The 20,808-nt window shown below is 39.3% G+C and overlaps 1 protein-coding gene across 1 annotated transcript in view; it reads left to right on the forward strand.

Moving 5' to 3' along the window:
• Window positions 1-20,808, forward strand: part of Invs (inversin) — a 139,528-nt gene that overhangs the window by 4,944 nt on the left and 113,776 nt on the right. The window contains exon 3 of the mRNA XM_032904362.1: window positions 15,920-16,086. Within this exon, the coding sequence (XP_032760253.1) occupies window positions 15,920-16,086 (167 nt within the window). The remainder of the gene's footprint in view (window positions 1-15,919; window positions 16,087-20,808) is intronic.

The following is a 20,808-nucleotide window of genomic DNA, read 5'->3' on the forward strand; positions in this document are numbered from 1 at the left end:
GAATGCTCTGTCACTGAGCTGAAAGCCTTCCAGCTCACTTGCTAATGAGAAGCAGTAGTTTCTCCTCCTCCCTGAGCCTTCCAACCTATTGTCTTCTCTACCTTTTTAACCACCAGTTTCTGTGTTTGTCTGTCTCCCTATTCAGCCTTGATTACTTAGTCTACTATTAAAACTTTCTCCTGGAAAAATTCACATTTTTGCTCACATCCTGTTTTACCTAGCTATCATACTTCCTATGGATGGACCTAATTAAATATCAGAGCAATCAGTCATAGCTTGAAAGTGTATAGTATGCATTTATGATCCCTGGTTCAGAAATCACTCTACACTCAACTGCCTATCATACCATAGTTCTCTGTTGTGAATGCTTGGGACCTTCCTTGTCTGCTGAAACTCAGCTCCCTGCTTCTCCTCCTTCTCTTCTCAGATAATACTGTGTGATACCTAGAGAAAATGGAGACTTTAAATAGGAACTCCCTCATCTTGTAGAATGATATCTATAGATCTCCCTCTTCTCTTAGACCTGTCCTCTTCTCTTTTTTTTTTCCTGACAAAATGGAGAAAATTTAGCTTCCTGTCCAAGGCCAGTTCTTCCTGACAAGTTCTGTATTCTGTTCATCGCTTCTTCCCAGATTTCACTACACTTTGATAAACTTCTGATGATTCTTCAACCTTTTTTCCATTCTTCTATAGAAATCTCCTCCAGTAGCATTTAAATGTGCTATTAAATGTGCTAGCAGTTAGAAACACCGTCTCTGTCCTTTTGTCTGCCTGTACCTATTGCTGTATCCCTCAGCTTTCCCTCACAACTGTATAGATTCAAGCTAAACTGCCACCGCACTGGATTGAGGACGTCAAACATCGAATCTCACTCACCATAGTAGTACAAAGGCACATGGGGTAGATAGGAATCTCTGCTTCACAGAATCCACCAGAGATGCTGCCAGAGCATGGCTCTGCAGAACTCAGCAACATTTGTGTGGTTTGCTTGGTGGTTAGAAGGCAGACACCGTCTCTGCAGTGAAAGTCTAAGTCTCAGAGAGAGTGAGTGCAAAGAAAGTAATTTATGAAGGAGGTAGACTAGAATTATGGGCAGAATCATACACTAGGAGGAAAGGGGCTGAGGAACCAGTCTTTTCCAGAGAGTGTGATGTCTCATTAAAAACCTGAGTGCACAGCTGCAGACAAGCAGGGACGAGGTGACCTCCATCAAAGTTAAAGAACAGTACGTTGTTGTACTGAGCGTCACTGTATTATTCTGCCAGTGTTTGTGGGAGACAGCATTTCATTTAGCCCAGGCTGGCCTCAAACTCCTTTTGTAGCAGAGGATGGCATTGATCCTGATCCCCTACCTCCTACGGACTGGGATTTTAGGCCTGTCCCCGCAGTATCTCCTTTTGCTCATTCTTTCCTTCTTTTCTGTTTTTGAAAGCCAAGTCCAGGATCTGGCACATGTAAACACATATTAACCCCTACACCCATCTTGACTTTATGATAATTGTACTGTTGTTTTGCCCTTTTTGAATTTTTACTGAATGTTTCAGCTCTGCTTGAGCTGAAAAAACAAAATGTCTGAATGTGTACATCCTTTCTCCTGGCTTTTAAACTCTTTCATTTCTTGTCATTATGCCTGAAACAACGTTTAGAAGACCACTTGTACCTCTTGGCCCCTCCAGCCTCACCTTGCACAACTTGTTTCCTAGGAAAACTTGCTTTCTTTCAGTTTCTCCATTCTGCCAAGCCCACTAATGTCTGCGTGCCTAACTCTGAATCACCTTCATGCTCTGCACCATAAAGCTGCTTCTTCAAAGAGAACTGCTCCAACACTCCAATCTCAGTTCAATCTCCCATTGCATTCTCTCACAGCACTCCATAGGCTTCCATCATAGAGAGTATATAAGTGACTCTTCTAATGTCTTTCTCTTCCACATAATCTAGTGACTTCGGCAAGAGTAGACTGAATGTTTAATTTATTACCATATCTAGCATAGTACTTGACACATAGTAGGCATGTGAGAAATATTTGTTGAAGAAATGGGTAAATATTATAACTGTTATTTAATTATCTTTTCTTCCCAGTAGTCCATGACTACCTTGAGGGCCAAGACTAAAATTGAATTGAGTTGAATTAAATTGAATTGAGAGACAGATTGAGACAAAATTCCCTGAGGTGGAAAAAATTTGAATCAGAGTACCTCAAGAAGAAAAAGGAACCATGTAAAATGACTTCTTCTTTCTTTTAGTGAAAAATAAAATATTTGAAAGAAAACAAAATGCGTGGTTATGTTAGTTCATTCACATAAATTAATCAAAATGTCTCAGTGTAAAACTTGAAACTTTCCTATAATTTAATATAACCCAAAGAAATTTCTTAAAAACTAACAAACACAACATGTACTAAGTTAGAGCTAATAAACTATGTTTTCTATCACCTTGGCCAAGGAACTCCTGGCTCCTCGTTATCTGACGGATACTGCTGGTCTTTTCTGCATTGTGTCATTGTGTTTGCTGTGTATACTGCCACACCTTTATTCTGTGGCATTTCCCAATTGTGTGTGTTCATGCTAGAATATCTCTTTTGTTTGATCTTAAATTCAGTCTGTTTTAAACATCTTTTTACATACCACATGTTTGGTGATGGCCACATGTGTGCTGTTTCTCTTCCCTAGACTAGGCATTGTACTACTGGTGCATTACTCTTTTGGATCTTTGTTCCCCAGCTGCTCAGTGACTTCATTCTTTAGCATTTTCTGTTTCCCCATCTCTGTTTCCATGGAGAAGTATGCCAGTGATGCGGTTGACTCCATGGAAACGGATGACTGTCTCTTTCTACTTACACAACTAATTAAATCGAACACTTTCTGAGCTGCCCATTGTCCTGGAGGAGGACTGGAGAGGCCTTCTCTGAATGAAGCATCTTTTCAGTAGCAGTCCTTACTGTTGCACCTAACACAGTGCTGGCACGGATGCTCTAGCATTCTCCACTTCCTAGCTCACCCGCTGACCCATCTCACTGGCTCAGCTACAGCCCTTAGTACACTGTCCGCCTTCTGAGCAAGCATACGTTCTCTGAATCGTTTCCCCACTTGGCATCTCTGAAGAAGTTAGATATCTCCGTAAGTGTCAGAGTCCAGTCCTATTGCAAGTATTTCTTCCTTTACCTCAACTTTTACCTTAAGTTAATATGAAATATTAAATTCAATATTTTATAAAATGTAAAATGGTTATAACATAAGCTATTTAATGATTAATATTTTATAAATGTGATAATTAAAATATAGTTAGCCCTCTGCCAACAGATTCAACTAATTGAAGACTGAAGATACCTGGGGAGAAAAATTTGTTCTATACTGGACAATGTACAGACTTTTTCTTACCTTTTTTTCTCTAGATAGTATTCTAAAATGACTCTGGAACATTTGCATTGTATTAGGTATTATAAGTACTCTAGAGACAACTTAAGAAATATGGAAGAACATTACATCAGCACTATGTGCTTATAAAGGACTTGAGCATCTACAAATAATTGATAGCTAGAGAGCCCAGAACCATTCTCCTCTAGACATCCAAGGAAAACTATGTGCATTGTTATGCTTGCTAGTATTAGTAATAAAATTGGCTAGAATCCATAAAGTCATGGATTATGTATCAATCACTGAGGTATGTATTTTACAACTCATCAACAAATTTAACAGTACATTCAAAGAGTTCTGGGGACTCTTACTAGTTACTTCATAGGTGAGGAAATGGAGAGGTTAACGTGTCCTCTATGTAGCAAAACTGAGAGTGCAGCTCTCAGTTTTAATTCTAGAATTAAATTCTAGAATCTATACTTCTAACCTATGGAACTTCACTGTATGAGTATATGTTTCTGCACACACATGTATTTCCATACTTAAATGTAGAGAATAAGAAAGAAAGAATAGTCTAGCCGTGGACCTTTGCTGATGAAATTAATGGTTATTGAGACTGAATTTGTCTCAGCGTTAGGTTTGGGGGAGAATAGGAGATAAGCATGCCTGTGTGCATACACACAGCAGGGCGCATGGACGATAGACTCTTGGCACTGTTGTAAAGCTTATAGACCTATCCTCAGGGGAAATGAGATCTGAAGTCAGATCCACAGGATTCCAAAGCAAAGCCCATAGATTGCCATATAGTTATTACATGTTTTAATATTACAACACAGCAATAGCATAACTTTTGGAACATATTCAACAGCGAAATCTAGGGACAGGTCTTCCAGGTGAGGTAATTCTGAAGTAGTCATGGGAGCAAGTGATCCTTTAAGATGTTTGTAGGGCTGGAGAGACAGCTCAGTAATTAAGAGCACTGACTGCTCTTCCAGAGGTCCTGAGTTCAATTCCCAGCAACCACATGGTGGCTCACAACTATCTATAATAGGATCTGGTGCCCTCTTCTGATATGCATGAAGATATCTACAGTGTACTCATAAAATAAACAAATCTTTTTTTAAAGCATAAAAAAAGATGTTTGTAATGATTATAATAGAAAAAAATACTTAGAATCATGTTTTAAACCCTCAATGATAGCAAATGCCTTCCCTAGACTATGGCATTATGAAGAATGGGGGGAAGTAAGTAAAGGCAGATGAAATAAGACAGCCGCAATGTCACGTGAAGGTGACATGCTAGAACAAGCAGCAGTATATCAGTGGGGATCGTTTATTTTTGCAGGGCCGTGCTGTGATACAGCAGTTGTGGATTGGCACAACTGTCACTGTTAGCGATGGCATTCTTTTCAATTAGAGCTGGAGCTCAGGTTTCCTCACAGACCAGCCCATTAGCCACTCGGATTCTGCTGTTTCAACTAGCCTCACAATGACTGAGTGAGATGGAGCAGTGACTTCCTGACACAGTTTCACTCTGCCTTCTGAGCTGAGCTCAGACGCTGCAGAGTGCCAGCCCTAGCTAAACAAGCCCCAATTGGTCATGGAAGAGAAGCCATCTCCACAGCTGCCAGAATAATTAAAACCGTAAGGCACACTAGCCAGCTGCTCCTGTGTTAGCTGTCCCTGAGAATGGCCAGCCTCTTTCATATGTAACATGTCAATGTTCCTTAAAATTCCCAGGCACCAAAATGCTTTATTTGTCTCCAAAATATTATTATTGCATGGACTTGATCAGTATCGGTTAATGTTATAATTGAATAGAAAGAGATTAGGATAAGTTGATAAAGTCCTCTGTCAGATATTTCATTTGATCCCCAAACCCCTGAACCCCACAGTATTCTCATCACTCAGAAACTAGCCAGAAAGTCATTATGTGTGCCCCACACTATCCTATCCCCAAGTGATCCAAAGCAGGACCCAAAATATGTCTTTTCTAGTAGTGAATAAGGGATGTATACTTTGAATTTCCTCAAACAGTCAATTTTTGCCTCAAAGGCACAACATATTGAATGGTGGTGGCATAACCCAATTAAGGCTTCCCTTTGGGGAAATATAACCACTAGTTAAACAAAAGCAAAGTCTGTCAGGGATTGAAGTCAAGTGTGACGTTTCTCCTGTATCACAGGGGACAAAGGAGGCAGCTCTGAGCCTACAGCACTCTCCCCTGAGTAGTAGAACAACGTGTTAACCCCATGGTGCTGGCTTCACTTTGACTCTGAGGAGCCTAATCAATTAGGATTATGCCAGGGTATACTCCTTACAGTTAGAAATAAACTGACAAGCGCAAGGCCCTGGGTTCGGTCCCCAGCTCCGAAAAAAAGAACAAAAAAAAAAAAAAAAAAAAAAAAGAAATAAACTGACATAAACATCCACTGACAGGTTTCTATATGAACAGTGGCCTCTGTGGTTTTCTTTCTCCCTGGTGTAAGTGCGGGGAGTGCGGGGTGTAGTCTTCAACCATGGCTCTGCTGCACTGATTTGCATTCCCTGCAGCCTTGTCTGGGTACCAGCAGTTGTCCCTCCTCCTTAGCCTTTGCAGTTGCTGTTAGTCTGGGTTTGTTTACATCCTAGCTGTGCTCGCAGAGATGCAGCCCTGTCACGTCATGGGTCGGTTTGCATTCCTGTGGGTTAATGGTATTGCAAACTTTTTCATATTCATATTGGGTGAAATGTTTATTCACACGTTCTGCACGTTTTTAATTTCATCATCTATCTTTTTATTGCTCAGTTGCAGGAGTTTTTACTCTGGAAAAGAGATATTAACAGAATCGTGTTTTGCAAATAGTTTCTCCTGTTTATTTATTATTCATTTTTCCAGTTTATGCTTGCTTTTTATTTTCTAACAGTGCTTCTCAAACACAAAATTTTTAAGTTAGGGTAAAACCTAATTTGTTTATGGTTTATTTTGAGATCATATCTAAGAAATCTTTAGTAATGGTCACAAAAGTATTCACCTTTGTTTGCTTCTAAAAGTTTTATATAGTTGTACATTTAAATCTGTGGCTCATTTGGAAGTAATTTTTCTCTTCTGCGCTACTTGTAGGCTAAATATCTATGTCCTTCTAAATTTCATACATTGAAATCCTAACCCCCAGGCTTTGGGAAATAATTTAGGTTTTGGGAGTGAACTCTCACAAATGAGACTACTGCTGTTATAAAGGGGAACCCAGAGCAAATGGAGCAGGGGCTATCCCAAAAGCTGTTGCCTGGACCTTGGATATGTTCTTCTAGCTGGGCTGCCTTGTCTGGCCACAGTGGGAGAGGAAATGCCTAGTCTTACAGAGAATTGAAGTGCTGGGGATGGTGTGTGTGTGTGTGTGTGTGTGTGTGTGTGTGTGTGTGTGTGTGTGTGTGTGTGGAAGGGGGTTTGCGTGGACACCCACTCAGAGGAGAAGGGGAGGATAGGGGGAAGGATTGTGGGAGAAGGTGACCTGGAGGGTGGCAGTAAGCAGGATGTAAAGTGAATACATAAAAATTAAATGAAATTAAAAAATAAAGGGGAACCCAGAGAGCTCTCTAGCTTTTTTCCCCTACTGTGTGAAACTATAAAAGTCAGTGTGCCACTCAGAAGAGGGCCCTCACCAGAGCCAAACTTTGCTATCCCCTTGATCTTCGGCTTCCACTCCCATTCAGATTACATTTCCATTGTAAAGTAAGTCTGTGGTTTATGTCACTCAGTCTAGACTCTCGCTACACCAGCCTACCTCATAGCAACCTATAGGTAGAGATGCTTTGGTTGTTTTTGCTTTGCCTATAAAAGCTAGATTTTTCTAGCTCCGTGTATTCAAAATACTGCTCTGCAGTTTACTTTTGCAGCTTTGTAAAAGCCAATAAATCATATACATGCAAGCCTATGTCTAATACTCTCAGATCTGCTTATTGATCCATATGTTATATTGATCTATAGGCTGTTACCACACCATCTTCATTACTGTAGCTCTGTGTCTTCAAACTATACAATATAAAGTGCTCCAATTTTAGTCTCTCTCTAGAAAATTATTTTTCTCATTGCTCTAGCGCAAACCCAGGGCCTCACAGTAGGCAAGTGTTCTCCTACTGAGCTACCTTACCAGTCTCTGAAATAAATTTCTGTCTTTAAATTTTTGCCTTTCCATAATAATTTTTAAAATATATCTTTGTACAGAGATTGCTTTGAAGAATTTTTATACATTATCTTAGTACTACTTTATAGAAAAGAATAACTTAAAAATTGATTTCTTTCACAGATAACATTCTGGAAGAGTTTTCTAATGCTGTCTAAGAGATTAACACAAATTTAGTTCAAACTAACAAATACTTACAACTTGCAGTTTCTGTGGGTCAGAAATCTAACACTGCTTGGCTGAGCTGACACACTGTCAGCAATGGTGGCTCTCACTTGAGGCTCAGAATTCTCCTGCAAGTACACACTGGCAGAATGTCTGTGTAGTTTCAACATTTATGGCAGCTTGCTTTTCTAAGGCTAGCATATAAGTGTCTTGGCAGCTTCAAATCTCCCTCCCTCCTTCCCTCTCTTTCTCCTTCTTACTCTCCTTCACCCTCCCTCTTTTTTCTCTGTCTCCCCCTCCCTTCCTTCCTCCCTCTCCATCTTATCTTACCTCATCTCACTTCATCTCATCATCTCACATCATCTCTAAATTATCTGAAAAGCAACCTGAGTGGTTGACAGTATAGCTTGGTGGTAGAATATTTGGAAAACATGCACTAAGCTCTGAGTTTGATTCCCTGCACCACCGTCGATCAATCATCAGTCAACAAAAAGCCATTCAAGTAAATCGTCCATGATTAACTTCTTAAAGTTCAATGATTTATTATATCTTCAAACCTATCATATTCATCACAGAGCAGAAGATAGTCATGAGAATAATACCCTACCACAACCATAGACTCCCCTCCCGCAAGAAGAAAGGATCATACAGGGCATGTATTGTGGGAAGTGGACATCCTAATTGCTACATTAGTTACTCTTTTGTTGCTGTGACAAAACACTGTGAGCAAAGGCAACTTAAGGCACAGTTTATTGTGGTTCCAGAGCAGTATTTACACACACGCATGCACGCACGCACGCTCCACTGACATACTTCCTCTAGCAAGGCATTACATACTAAAAGTTCCGTAACACTCCAAATAGTGCTGGGGACCACATGTTGAGCCTATGAGGGCTATTTTTCATTCAAACCAATACAGATGCCATAACAGAATTTTGCCTCCTATAAAGAGATATATCTCTTTACAGATATAAAGAGGTAAAGATATCGAAGATATCTAAACCTTTAATAGATTATGTCTTCCATAGAATTTAGCTGTTTCTCTTAGATTAAATGTTTATGGGTATAAAACTATTTCTGATATTAGCTTGTTTTTAAACTAATTGTCTACAGTCTGTACTGATAATTTTTCTTTCGTTCCTTGTATTGGAAATCTGTTTTTAACTCTGGCTTTTGTGTTACTTTGTTTTTCCCATGTCGGGGATTGACCCTAGGGCCTCATGTCTGCAAGGCAAATGTTCTATCACCGACTACAGCACTGTCCCTTCTGGTATCATCTGTCCTTAGTGAACAGTTCAATTGCAGATTTATTTTCCAAGAGCTTTTTTACTTCGTTGATTTTTCTCTTATTTTTCTCATTTAATTTCACTGATCTCAATTCTTCCTTGTATTATGTTCCTCCTCCTTTTCTTGGGTTAGATTTGCTCTTAGTATACTAAAGTCGAAGCATAGTTTATCATCTAAAACAGGTCTTCTATCCATATGTAGATTTTCAGTGCTGTACATTTCCTTTGAAACTTCCTTTATGTGCAGTACAGGAAGAAGCCTATATAGTTTTTATTTTTCATATAATAAATTATGTTTTAAATTTTCCCTTAAAGATTCCTCTTTAATCCGTGGGTTATCTTATGATATGTTGTTCAATTCACAAGTATTTGATGATTGCCTGTTACAATATATTATTTATTATTTGCCTAATCGTATTACTATTAGCAAACATACTTAGGAGGTTTTCAGTCCTTTAATTCTTTTACTCTGGGTCTATTTGGAAAATGTTCTATGGTATCTGGCTGTCACTCCATAATGCTCAATAAATATTTGTTGGATCGTGCTGTTTTATAATGATGTTTGCTTCTTTATCCTTACAGGTATTGATTTTTTTTTTTTTTTATTATTATTAACTTGAGTATTTCTTATATACATTTCTGAAAGTTATTCCTTTCCCGGTTTCCGTAAACATCCCCTCCCCCCCCCTTCCTTATGGGTGTTCCCTCCCAACCCTCCCCCATTGCTGCCCCTCCCAACAGTCTAGTTCACTGGGGGTTCAGTCTTAGCAGGACCCAGGGCTTCCCCTTCCACTGGTGCTCTTACTAGGATATTCATTGCTTACCTACAAGGTCAGAGTCCAGGGTCAGTCCATGTATAGTCTTTGGGTAGTGGCTTAGTCCCTGGAAGCTCTGGTTGGTTGGCATTGCTGTATATATGGGGTCTCGAGCTCCTTCAAGCTCTTCCAATTCTTTCTCTGATTCCTTCAACAGGGGTCCTGTTCTCAGTTCAGTGGTTTCCTGCTGGCATACGCCTCTGTATTTGCTGTATTCTGGCTGTGTCTCTCAGGAGCGATCTGCATTCACATTTTGATCATCCGTCTTGAGTTTCATTTGTTCTAGGCATCTAGGGTAATTCAAGCATTTGGGCTAATAGCCACTTATCAATGAGTACATACCATGTATGTCTTTCTGTGATTGGGTTAGCTCACTCAGGATGATATTTTCCAGTTCCAACCATTTGCCTACAATTTCATAAAGTCATTGTTTTTTGATAGCTGAGTAATACTCCATTGTGTAGATGTACCACATTTTCTGTATCCATTCCTCTGTTGAAGGGCATCTGGGTTCTTTCCAGCTTCTGGCTATTATAAATAAGGCTGCGATGAACATAGTGGAGCACGTGTCTTTTTTATATGTTGGGGCATCTTTTGGGTATATGCCCAGGAGAGGTATAGCTGGATCCTCAGGCAGTTCAATGTCCAATTTTCTGAGGAACCTCCAGACTGATTTCCAGAATGGTTGTACCAGTCTGCAATCCCACCAACAATGGAGGAGTGTTCCCCTTTCTCCACATCCTCGCCAGCATTTGCTGTCACCTGAGTTTTTGATCTTAGCCATTCTCACTGGTGTGAGGTGAAATCTCAGGGTTGTTTTGATTTGCATTTCCTTATGACTAACGATGTTGAACATTTCTTTAGGTGTTTCTCGCCATTCGGCATTCCTCAGCTGTGAATTCTTTGTTTAGCTCTGAACCCCATTTTTTAATAGGGTTATTTGTCTCCCTGCTGTCTAACTTCTTGAGTTCTTTGTATATTTTGGATATAAGGCCTCTATCTGTTGTAGGATTGGTAAAGATCTTTTCCCAATCTGTTGTTTGCCGTTTTGTCCTAACCACAGTGTCCTTTGCCTTACAGAAGCTTTGCAGTTTTATGAGATCCCATTTGTCGATTCTTGATCTTAGAGCATAAGCCATTGGTGTTTTGTTCAGGAAATTTTTTCCAGTGCCCATGTGTTCCAAATGCTTCCTAGTTTTTCTTCTATTAGTTTGAGTGTATCTGGTTTGATGTGGAGTCCTTTATCCACTTGGACTTAAGCTTTGTACAGGGTGATAAGCATGGATCGATCTGCATTCTTCTACATGTTGACCTCCAGTTGAACCAGCACCATTTGCTGAAAATGCTCTCTTTTTCCATTGGATGGTTTTGGCTCCTTTGTCAAAAATCAAGTGCCCATAGGTGTGTGGGTTCATTTCTGGGTCTTCAATTCTGTTCCATTGGTCTATCTGTCTGTCTCTGTACCAATACCATGCAGTTTTTATCACTATTGCTCTGTAATACTGCTTGAGTTCTGGGATAGTGATTCCCCCTGAAGTCCTTTTATTGTTGAGGATAGTTTTAGCTATCCTGGGTTTTTTGTTATTCCAGATGAATTTGCAAATTGTTCTGTCTAACTCTTTGAAGAATTGGATTGGTATTTTGATGGGGATTGCATTGAATCTGTAGATCGCTTTTGGCAGAATGGCCATTTTTAGTATATTAATCCTGCCAATCCATGAGCATGGGAGATCTTTCCATCTTCTGAGATCTTCTTCAATTTCTTTCTTCAGAGTCTTGAAGTTCTTATTGTACAGATCTTTCCCTTGCTTGGTTAAAGTCACACCGAGGTACTTTATATTATTTGGATCTATTATGAAGGGTGTCGTTTCCCTAATTTCTTTCTCGGCTTGTTTCTCTTTTGTGTAGAGGAAGGCTACTGATTTATTTGAGTTAATTTTATACCCAGCCACTTTGCTGAAGTTGTTTATCAGCTTTAGTAGTTCTCTGGTGGAACTTTTGGGATCACTTAAATATACTATCACAGGTATTGATTTTAGAGATTGTTGTTATTTTTAAAAGAGGACTGTTAGTTACTGAGCACAGATTTGAATCTTTCAGAGATTATCGGTTTGGCTGTATTTTAAAGGCTATGTTTTAATACATGTCCATCTGGCATCACTGTGTGTTCCTGATGAATTGATCTTCTGCAGTTTTAGAATGCCTGCATTTGGTCCACACAGTTACCTTTGCTGTTGTCCACCTTATTAGATATTAACCTACATCAATTTTATTGATCAGTGTTTACATGTTAGGTCTTCGCTCTGATTTTACTTTTAGTCATTTGTAATTATGTAGTGAAGGGATTTTTATATAACTAGCATGTAGTTCTGTCTTTTTTTCCCGTCCTGTATTTTTATCAGTGTGCTTATATAGCATTTTATTTAATGTAACTGCAGGTACTAGGATTTAGGCTTTTCAGTTTATGTATGCTGCTTCTGTTTCTGATTTCTTTTTGCTCCCTCTTTACTGTCTTCCTTTCCATTTATTAATCAGTTTAGTATCCCATTTTAACTTACACATAACCAACTTTTTTCTAAGTGCTCTTTTATTTTGTAAGAATTATTTATTTTATGTATGTGAGTACACTGTCGCTGTCTTCAGACACACTGTAAGAAGGCATCTGATCCCATTACAGATGCTTGTGAACCACCATGCAGTTGCTAGGAATTGAACTCAGGGCCTCTGGAAGAGCAGCCAGTGCTCTTAACCACTGAGCCCTAAGAGCTCTTGTTAAGATAAAATTCACATCCCATTCATTTTACCAATCAAAAAGCATATAATTTAATAGTATTATTTATTGACATACTTAACATTAAAATAACTTTATTACCACTTTCTACTAAGAAATTTTATACACCTTATCTGGGACTAGCCCAAATCCAACAGATTCCTCAAAGTTAAAGGCAAACTGCTAATGTAATCTGTTTGAATAGATATATTTGTGCCAGACATTTCATATAAATAAAATCATACAATGTATGGTATTTGGACCAGCTTCTTTCACTTAGCCCGTGTTTTCAAGGTCTACCGTGTTATGTATGTATTTGACCATGTTGCTATTGTTGGGCACTATTTCAGTTTGTGGGCCTATGGCATTTGTTTATCCATCCATCAGCTGACTACTTGGGAGTCCACTTTGGAGCTATGATGAACCTGCTTTTGCATGAACATACTTCATTTCTCTCGGGTATATACTAAGGAGTGGAGTCATTGCACTAGGTTAATACTCTGGGTTTAATATCTTGAAGGATTGTTTTCCAAAATGGTGATACCATTTTATATACCATCTTCTAATAGCAGATGAAGATTTTGATTTCTTCATGGTCACATTAACATTTGTTATATAATATGTTTTTTATGATTATTATTCTAGTATGTTTAAAAAAGTTACCTCTACAGGGCTGGTGAGAAGGCTCAGTGAGTAATGGCATTGCCACCAAGCCTGATGTTTGATCCTCAGAACCTACATGGTGGAAAGACAGAATCGGCACCCACGAGCTGTGCTCTGACTTTCTATGTGTGCCATGTCATGCATACATGTACATGTGTGTGCTCATACAAACATAAATACTTTTAAATTATTATTATTATTTTAAGTATGTGCATGTGTACATGTGAATACAGTGTCCATGGAGGCTAGAGAGTTTTGGTCACCTGAAGCTTGAGTTACAGGTTGTTATGAGCCGCCCAGCATGGGTTCTGGGAGTCATATTGGGTCCTCTGCACGGGGCCGTCTCCACAGCCTCACAACCTCCCCAAATTTAATTTGCTTCTACATAAATAGATAACTATATCATATAGTACTGTAGTTTTGTTTTTCAGTCATCATTCAAACATAATTCATAAAAGGAGACTAATCTGCTGCATTCCCGTATACTGTCTGGTTGTATTTCTTCATTCCTGATACTCTAGGTTTTTAATCTCCTCCTTTCTCTTTGAAGAATTTCTACATTAATTTTATGAACTATCTGATCGCTTTACATTCTGTTAGTTTTCTTCATTTGAACTATGTTTATGAAAGATTTAACTGGAATTATGAATTGAAAAATGTTTTTTCTTGAAGTGAGCCACTGTCTCCTGGCCTCCTTTGTTTCAAATGAGACACATTCTGTCCTTTTAATGGCTGCGCCCCACCGGTGTGTTGGGCCTCTTTGTTGCTTTCATAGTTTCTTTCTTTGTCTTCAGCTTTCATAAGTTTGATTAGATTGATTCAACATAGATTCCTTTGGTTTATTTAATTTGATCATTTCTGAACTTTCATTTTTAGAGCTTTGTCGGTTAACAAATTGGGCCATGTCTAGCCATTATTTTTTAAATTATGCTTTTATTTTTATTTTATATTTTCTGAAATTTTGCATGTGCACATGTGTTTGTGTGTACATGCAAAAGTTCATGTATATGTGTACCATAGCACATGAAGGAAGAGGTCAGAAACAACCCTGGGTATTAGTCTTCACCATCCACCTTGTTTGTGACAGGGCCTGGCTGTGTTCTGCTGCATACAGCAGGCTCTATGACCAGAATCTTCCAGGGGTTCTCCTGTCTCTGGCTCCCATCTTGCAATAGGAACAGTGAGATTGCAGGTTCATGCTACTGTGTCCAGCTTTTACTTGTGGATTCAAACTCATGTCCTCATACCTGTGTGGCAACTGCCTCACTCACCAAGCCATCTCCACCATTGGTCAACTCTTTTTAGTATTTAATTGTTTTCTTACTTCTTTTTTGTTTGTTTGTTTGTTTTGTTTGTTTGTTTTCTTACTTCTTGAACACTGATGATATATTACTGTCACTTTGTGTCTGACCCCATAAAAATCTCAAAAACTGTTAAATTTTTTTGTTTGTGTCTTTGGTATTTGTTATTCAAAATGAATTACTTCTGTTGGTCTGCCATCCATTGTAGAGATTCGTTCCTGTATTATCTCCATTCTGCTCCTAAGCTATTTGGTGAGGCTTTACTCTGCTTGTTTTATTTGGTTATACACCTGTTTATTAGCACGTTGTCATTTTATGAGCTGGCATTGCACACCTGCAGTCTCTGCACTTGGGAGGCTAAAGCAGGAAGGTGATGAGTCTGAGGTCACCATTGGCTACATAGTGAGATTCTGTCAAATGTATATATTTGATATATATTATATAATATTATATAATATAACATATATTATATATATATTTATATTTACTTTTTTTCTTTGGCTTTTATTTCTATTTCTGGTTCTTTCCAGAGACTTATTTCCACATTTGTGTCAAGAGTATTGATGATTGTTGGAATACTTTTGAAATAATTATTTTAAATATTGTCAGGATTATAATTTCTGGATCATCACTGAGTTATTCTTTTATTGATATTTTTATAACTCAAGTTATCTAGTAATTTGGAACTATATCTTTGACATTTCATGTATCGTGAGACTGGATTCTCTTTATTTCATTTTAGAAGATTAACAGCCTGTTCTGGTTTAGAATAACTGTTTCGATTTCGTGGACTTCCGTTTTGATTTAAGTGTCCACTTGGTTTTCAGATCCCTTACAGGTTCATGTGGCCTTTCCTACTGGGCCGTCTGTCCCGGTTAAACCTGGGCAGGACTCCGCCTGTGGTTGAGCTTCTGGAGCTTTTGCTGTCCTGATTAATTTCACAGGACTGGTCAGGTTGTCCGTGATCCGATAGGCCCGTTCCTCCAGGCCCCTCCTCTCCATATCCTCCCTTAGTCTCTAGGAAATGGTCAGAGATTACTTCTTTCCTATCCTTTGCTTAATTTAGGGTACAGTAGCTGGCAAGGCTCATCCCAAGCACCCGGCAGGCAAGAGAACGGTGTTTTCTTTTCATCTGTGTGCAGAGTAGAACAGGAATAGTCAGAGTCGGGGCAGGGCTACAGATTTCTCAGTCTTTCTCTGCCATCCACTCTCAGTATGCACATGTGTAGGTCAGTAAACTTCTCTAAGCTTCAGACATCAGCAATGCAGGACTGCTACTGTCTACCTCACAGACTAAATTAAAATGAAATAATAGTATTCAGTAAAAGGATTTAGAAGTTCCATCTCCTACTTATATCAGTAATAAGGACAGTTATTAAATATCACCCTTTCTTGTATTTATAGGAAACTCTGCTCTTAAAGACAAAGAAGACCAATTTGGGAGAACACCACTCATGTATTGTGTGTTGGCAGACAGATTGGACTGTGCAGATGCCCTTCTAAAAGCAGGGGCAGATGTCAACAAAACCGACCATAGCCGGAGAACAGCCCTCCACCTTGCAGCCCAAAAGGTGAGAAGTCAAGTTACCTTGAGGAGGAGACGATGTGGCTGTTTGTTACTTTCCTGGTAGAACTGTGCAATGAACAAATAAATGACCAAGGAAAGGTGCCTAGGCTTCTGGGCTTCTCCAACGATAGTCTATAAACTGTAGGTTAAAATACAGCAAACTGGGTCTGAGGACATAGCTCAGCTGATGAAGTGTTTGCCTTACAAGCACAAATATTCCCAGAACTTGTGTTAAAAAACTGGGGAAGTAGAGACAGGCAGATGTCTGGAGCTCACTGGCCAGAGCCTAGCATAGTCAATGAGCTTTAGGCCAATGAAGAGACCTTGTGTCAACAAACGCAAGGTGGATGGCACTTGAGAAACAACATCCAAGGCCGACTTGCAGCCTCCATGTATACAAGCATACATGTGCAAGCACCCTGAACAGACATGCACACATCCTTAACATCCATGTATGGAGAGAAGATAAAGAAACACACCACAGTGTTGCCAGTGGTTGGGCTTAGTATTAGAAATGAACATGAGTCTGTGCATGGGAAAGCTTCTTTTTTCCTTCATGAATATTACTTTTGCAATTAAAAGTTTCATTCCCTGTAGAAATGTGTGGTATTAGACCCATAAAGAAATTTATTTTCTAGTGTACCTTTAGATTTTTAAAAATAAAAAGTTACATTGAAATTATTAATGTAATTTAGAATTTTTAAAGTCTTTATTACAAGAGTTCAGATATTTATTTATTTTTATTTATTTATTTGAGACAGGGTCTTACTCTGTAGCCTTGGAACTCACTATAGATCAGACTGGTCTCGAACTCATAGAGATCTGCCTTCCTGCCTCTACCTCCCAAGTGCTGTAATTAAAGGTATGCACCGCTATACCAGGTTCAAAGTTCAGATTTTTAAGATGATCCATAGTAAAAAGATAAAGTGAGAAGCTTCAAAGTTAAAGACTTGCCTGGAAACCATTGTCCTTCCATAAAGTTTTAGTTAATAAGACATTCTTCTAGTTCATGGTATTTTTCTTTTTGTTACATTAGACTTCATATTTTTGTAGTAAAAAATATAGTGAACATTAGTTAGATGGAGCATAAACTATTAGTGGTATTTCTCATTTAAAAATCTGACCAGACAGAGCCGATTAATTGAAGGGTTAGAAAATACCTCTCCGTGTGCTGAATGCATAAGAAGAGGCTGACATTAAGATCTGCTGCGTGCTGTGCACTCACCAGTGAGGTCTGTCAGCTTCCAGTTACTGCTCCTGAACTGATCGTCATTACAGTAATTAAAAAAAAAACTCTCGTTTTTAACCTCAGTTTAAACTGCGACTCAGGTATTTATGAACTTTCACCTTGGCTTGTCAACTAACTAAATTATTCCTGGGAAAATAACTATATTTACCTCGTTATCATTAAAAAATAGGAATAGACACAATATGAAGAATTTGGTGCTGTTTAGACTTCTCATTGTGAGTCGTTTAGGTGTGAGACTCAAGCCTTTTAAAATTTTATTTATTTGTGTATTTTTTAGATGAGTGCTCTGTCTGCATGGGCACCCACATGCCAGAAGAAGGCATCAGATCTCAGACATGGTTGTGAGCCACCATTGCTGGGAACTGAACTCAGGACATCTGGAAGAGCAGCCAGTGCTCGTAACCACTGAGCCATCTCACCTGCCTGAGATTCAGTTTTTTAAAATGGAGGTGGGAAGATTCTGATGTTAGGAAGTTTTGTTGGGTGAGCAAGGTGAAGTAGGATGAGGACTTAAGTTGATGATCTAATATTATGACTTCCCAGAGAGTTAATGTGACCAGCGTGATAATTTGGTTTTTTTTTTTTTTGTCTATTTGTTTTGTTGGTTCGTTTTGTTTTAGTGAGTGGTGACTCTGTGCGTGCATGTGTGTGTGTGTGTTATTTTGAGACAGTGTCTCACAGTGCAGCATAGACTTCGAACTTGTGGAGTTTACCTTAGCCTCCCTAGAACTGGAATTAGAGGTGTAAGCCACCATGCAGGAGTACTTATTTTGATTTTTTTTAATCATTAAAATCCTTATTGTGTGTTGTGTACACATGGCGTGTGTATAGACACACATGCCACAAAGCATATGTGGAGGTCAAAGTCAGTTCTGTCTTCCTTTACTGGGTATTAAGGATTGAACTCAGATGGGCAAATGCCTCTACCTAGCTGTATTAATTACTGTTCTACCGCTGTGATAAAACCCAATGGCCAGGGGTTGGGGATTTAGCTCAGTGGTAGAGCGCTTGCCTAGGAAGCAAAGGCCCTGGGTTCGGTCCCCAGCTCCGAAAAAAAAAAACCAAAAAAAAAAAAAAAAAAAAAAAAAACCCAATGGCCAAGGCACCTATAGAAGAAAGTTTAAAGGGCTGATGGGTCAGAGGCAAAGGGCATGGTTCCTGTAACAGCAACTGAGAGCTCGTATCTTGAACACAAACAGGAAGCAGAAGGAGCCAGCTGACAGTGGCACAAGGCTCTGAGCCCACCCCTAGTGACACGCCTCCTTCAGCAAGGCCACACCTCCTGAGCATCCCCAAAGGCCACCAACTGGGAACCAAGTGTTCAAATATCCATTCCCATGGGGCACATTCTCACTCAGGCTACCACATGCACTGAGCCATCTTGCTAGCCTTGATATTTTAAATTGTGTCGAAGAGTAAACAGAATTAAGACTTATTCTTAGAACTTACATAATTGATTACGTACATTACAAAATGTCATGTTCATTCAAGGATCTCATAGTTAACACCCTCCCTTTGCTGTTTTTGTTTTTACATGCTTGCCAAAAGCAGTGATATGTCTTAAGTTATACTACTAGAATTTCCAGAGTAAGAATGGGACTAATTCCTTAGTACCCTGCTCTGCCTGGTCAAACCCAGATGTTACCTTTGATTTTGTGCTTCCCACAAAAATGATTCCATTTTTAAGTAATCTAAAAGAAACACATGAAGCAGGAATAAGATGATCAAGATTTTATGTTGTTTTAGGGTTTTTTGTTGCTGTTGTTGTTTTTCAAGACAGGGTTTCTCTGTGTAATTTTGACTGCCCTGGAACTCTCTCTATAGACCAAGCTGTCCTGGAACTCACTGAGATCCACCTGCCTCTGCCTCCTGAGTGCTGGGATTAAAGACATGTGCCACCACCTCCCACCAGCAAGAAATATTTTTTAAGAATATGTGGAAATGATAAGTCCCCAGTCTGTAAGACATCCTGTTTCTGAGAACACATACACATCTTCTTTTTAAAGGCATCTTTGCATTACCGTGGGATTTAATATGGGTTTTCCCCATTTTAAAATAAACCAAATGTGATCTCCAGTAAAAGACAACCAGCTTGTACAAAGGGTTTCACAGTCAGCCTGGCTTTTTCCCCTTAAAGGCATTTTCTAAGTTGTAATGCAGATGATACAGCCCTAGCTGTCTTATGAGATTGAAGAAACCTCATTGTGTACAGATGGCATTGCTAGGGTAGAAAGAACCCTGCAGGAGGAACCCAGGAGTCCTGCTGCAGATTCCATCCAGTCAACAGTTAAACTGTCCTCCTGCAGGTAGGGCTTGAGGAAACCTAGTAGTAAACCGGCTGAGAGGTGGAAAGGCTGAGCAGTTATTGCTTCTAAATGATCTTACTTTTTTCATGGTTAAGTCTTTTAGTCCATAACAAATTGATTTCTGTATAGGGATCCATTCTCACTAGAAAATGTATGGGTAGTTAAGTTTGCCTACACAAATTCATTAATTTTCAGTCATACAATATCGGCTGTGTGCTGGCGCAAGGCTTTTGTGTAAAGCCATCCCTATGCCTTTTCTTTCTAATGAAAAGTCCTTTCTACAAAGGAGTCATTTAGGAAATCTGGAGTTACATGACCGAAGTATCTAAGGAGAGTAACATGACAATCAAAGCTACTTTGAAAGAGCAGTAAAGTGGAGGTGCATGGAGGTATTATAGCAAGCCGATGGAGTGGCGCTGAGTTTAATAAATATAACACCATGGGAATGCTGACTCAACATTAGTTGCAAGACATTTTCTAGGTAGCCATGATTATGTAGCTTGGGAGACTAGAAAAAGTAAGTTGTGGGTGCCTGCTATAGGTTGAAACTTTTTAGTTGCAGTCCCCATTCAACTTCCTTTCCTTGCATTTAGTGAATTCCTTCAAATATTGTTTATCCCATTTAAATCTGGTATGTGTGATCCTAGAGATTTGCTATTTGGGCTGGGGATACAATGAAGTAAGTGAGTACCTGCTACACAAGCCTGAGGACCTGAGCTCGATTCCTGGATCCTTGAGGAAAGCTGCTATGGAGTTGGACATGTTGGTGCATGCCATTAATCCCAACACTCAAGAGGCAGGGCAGGTGGATCTCTGCAAGTTTGAGGCCAGCCTTCTACACAGTGAATTCCAGGACAACCAGGGCTGTATAGAGAGACCCTGTTTCCAGAAACATACAAACCGAAAACCTGGTATGATGGCACGAGCTTATAACCTCCATGCTGGGGAAGCAGAGGCAGGCAGATCCAGCCAGCCTAGCCTCATAGGTAAGCTGCAGAGCAGTGTGAAGCCCTGTACAAAACAAGGTGGATGGCACCTGACAAGTGACACAGCAGACTGATCTCTGGCCTCCTCATGCACACACATATACTTGCTATTTGTTTTATGTTTTATGTTTTATGCTATTGATTTCTATGACCATGATTGGTTTGCAAATGTAGATTAAAAGTAC

The sequence above is a fragment of the Rattus rattus genome, chromosome 1, assembly GCF_011064425.1.
Source record: "Rattus rattus isolate New Zealand chromosome 1, Rrattus_CSIRO_v1, whole genome shotgun sequence".
Classification (NCBI taxonomy): domain Eukaryota; kingdom Metazoa; phylum Chordata; class Mammalia; order Rodentia; family Muridae; genus Rattus; species Rattus rattus.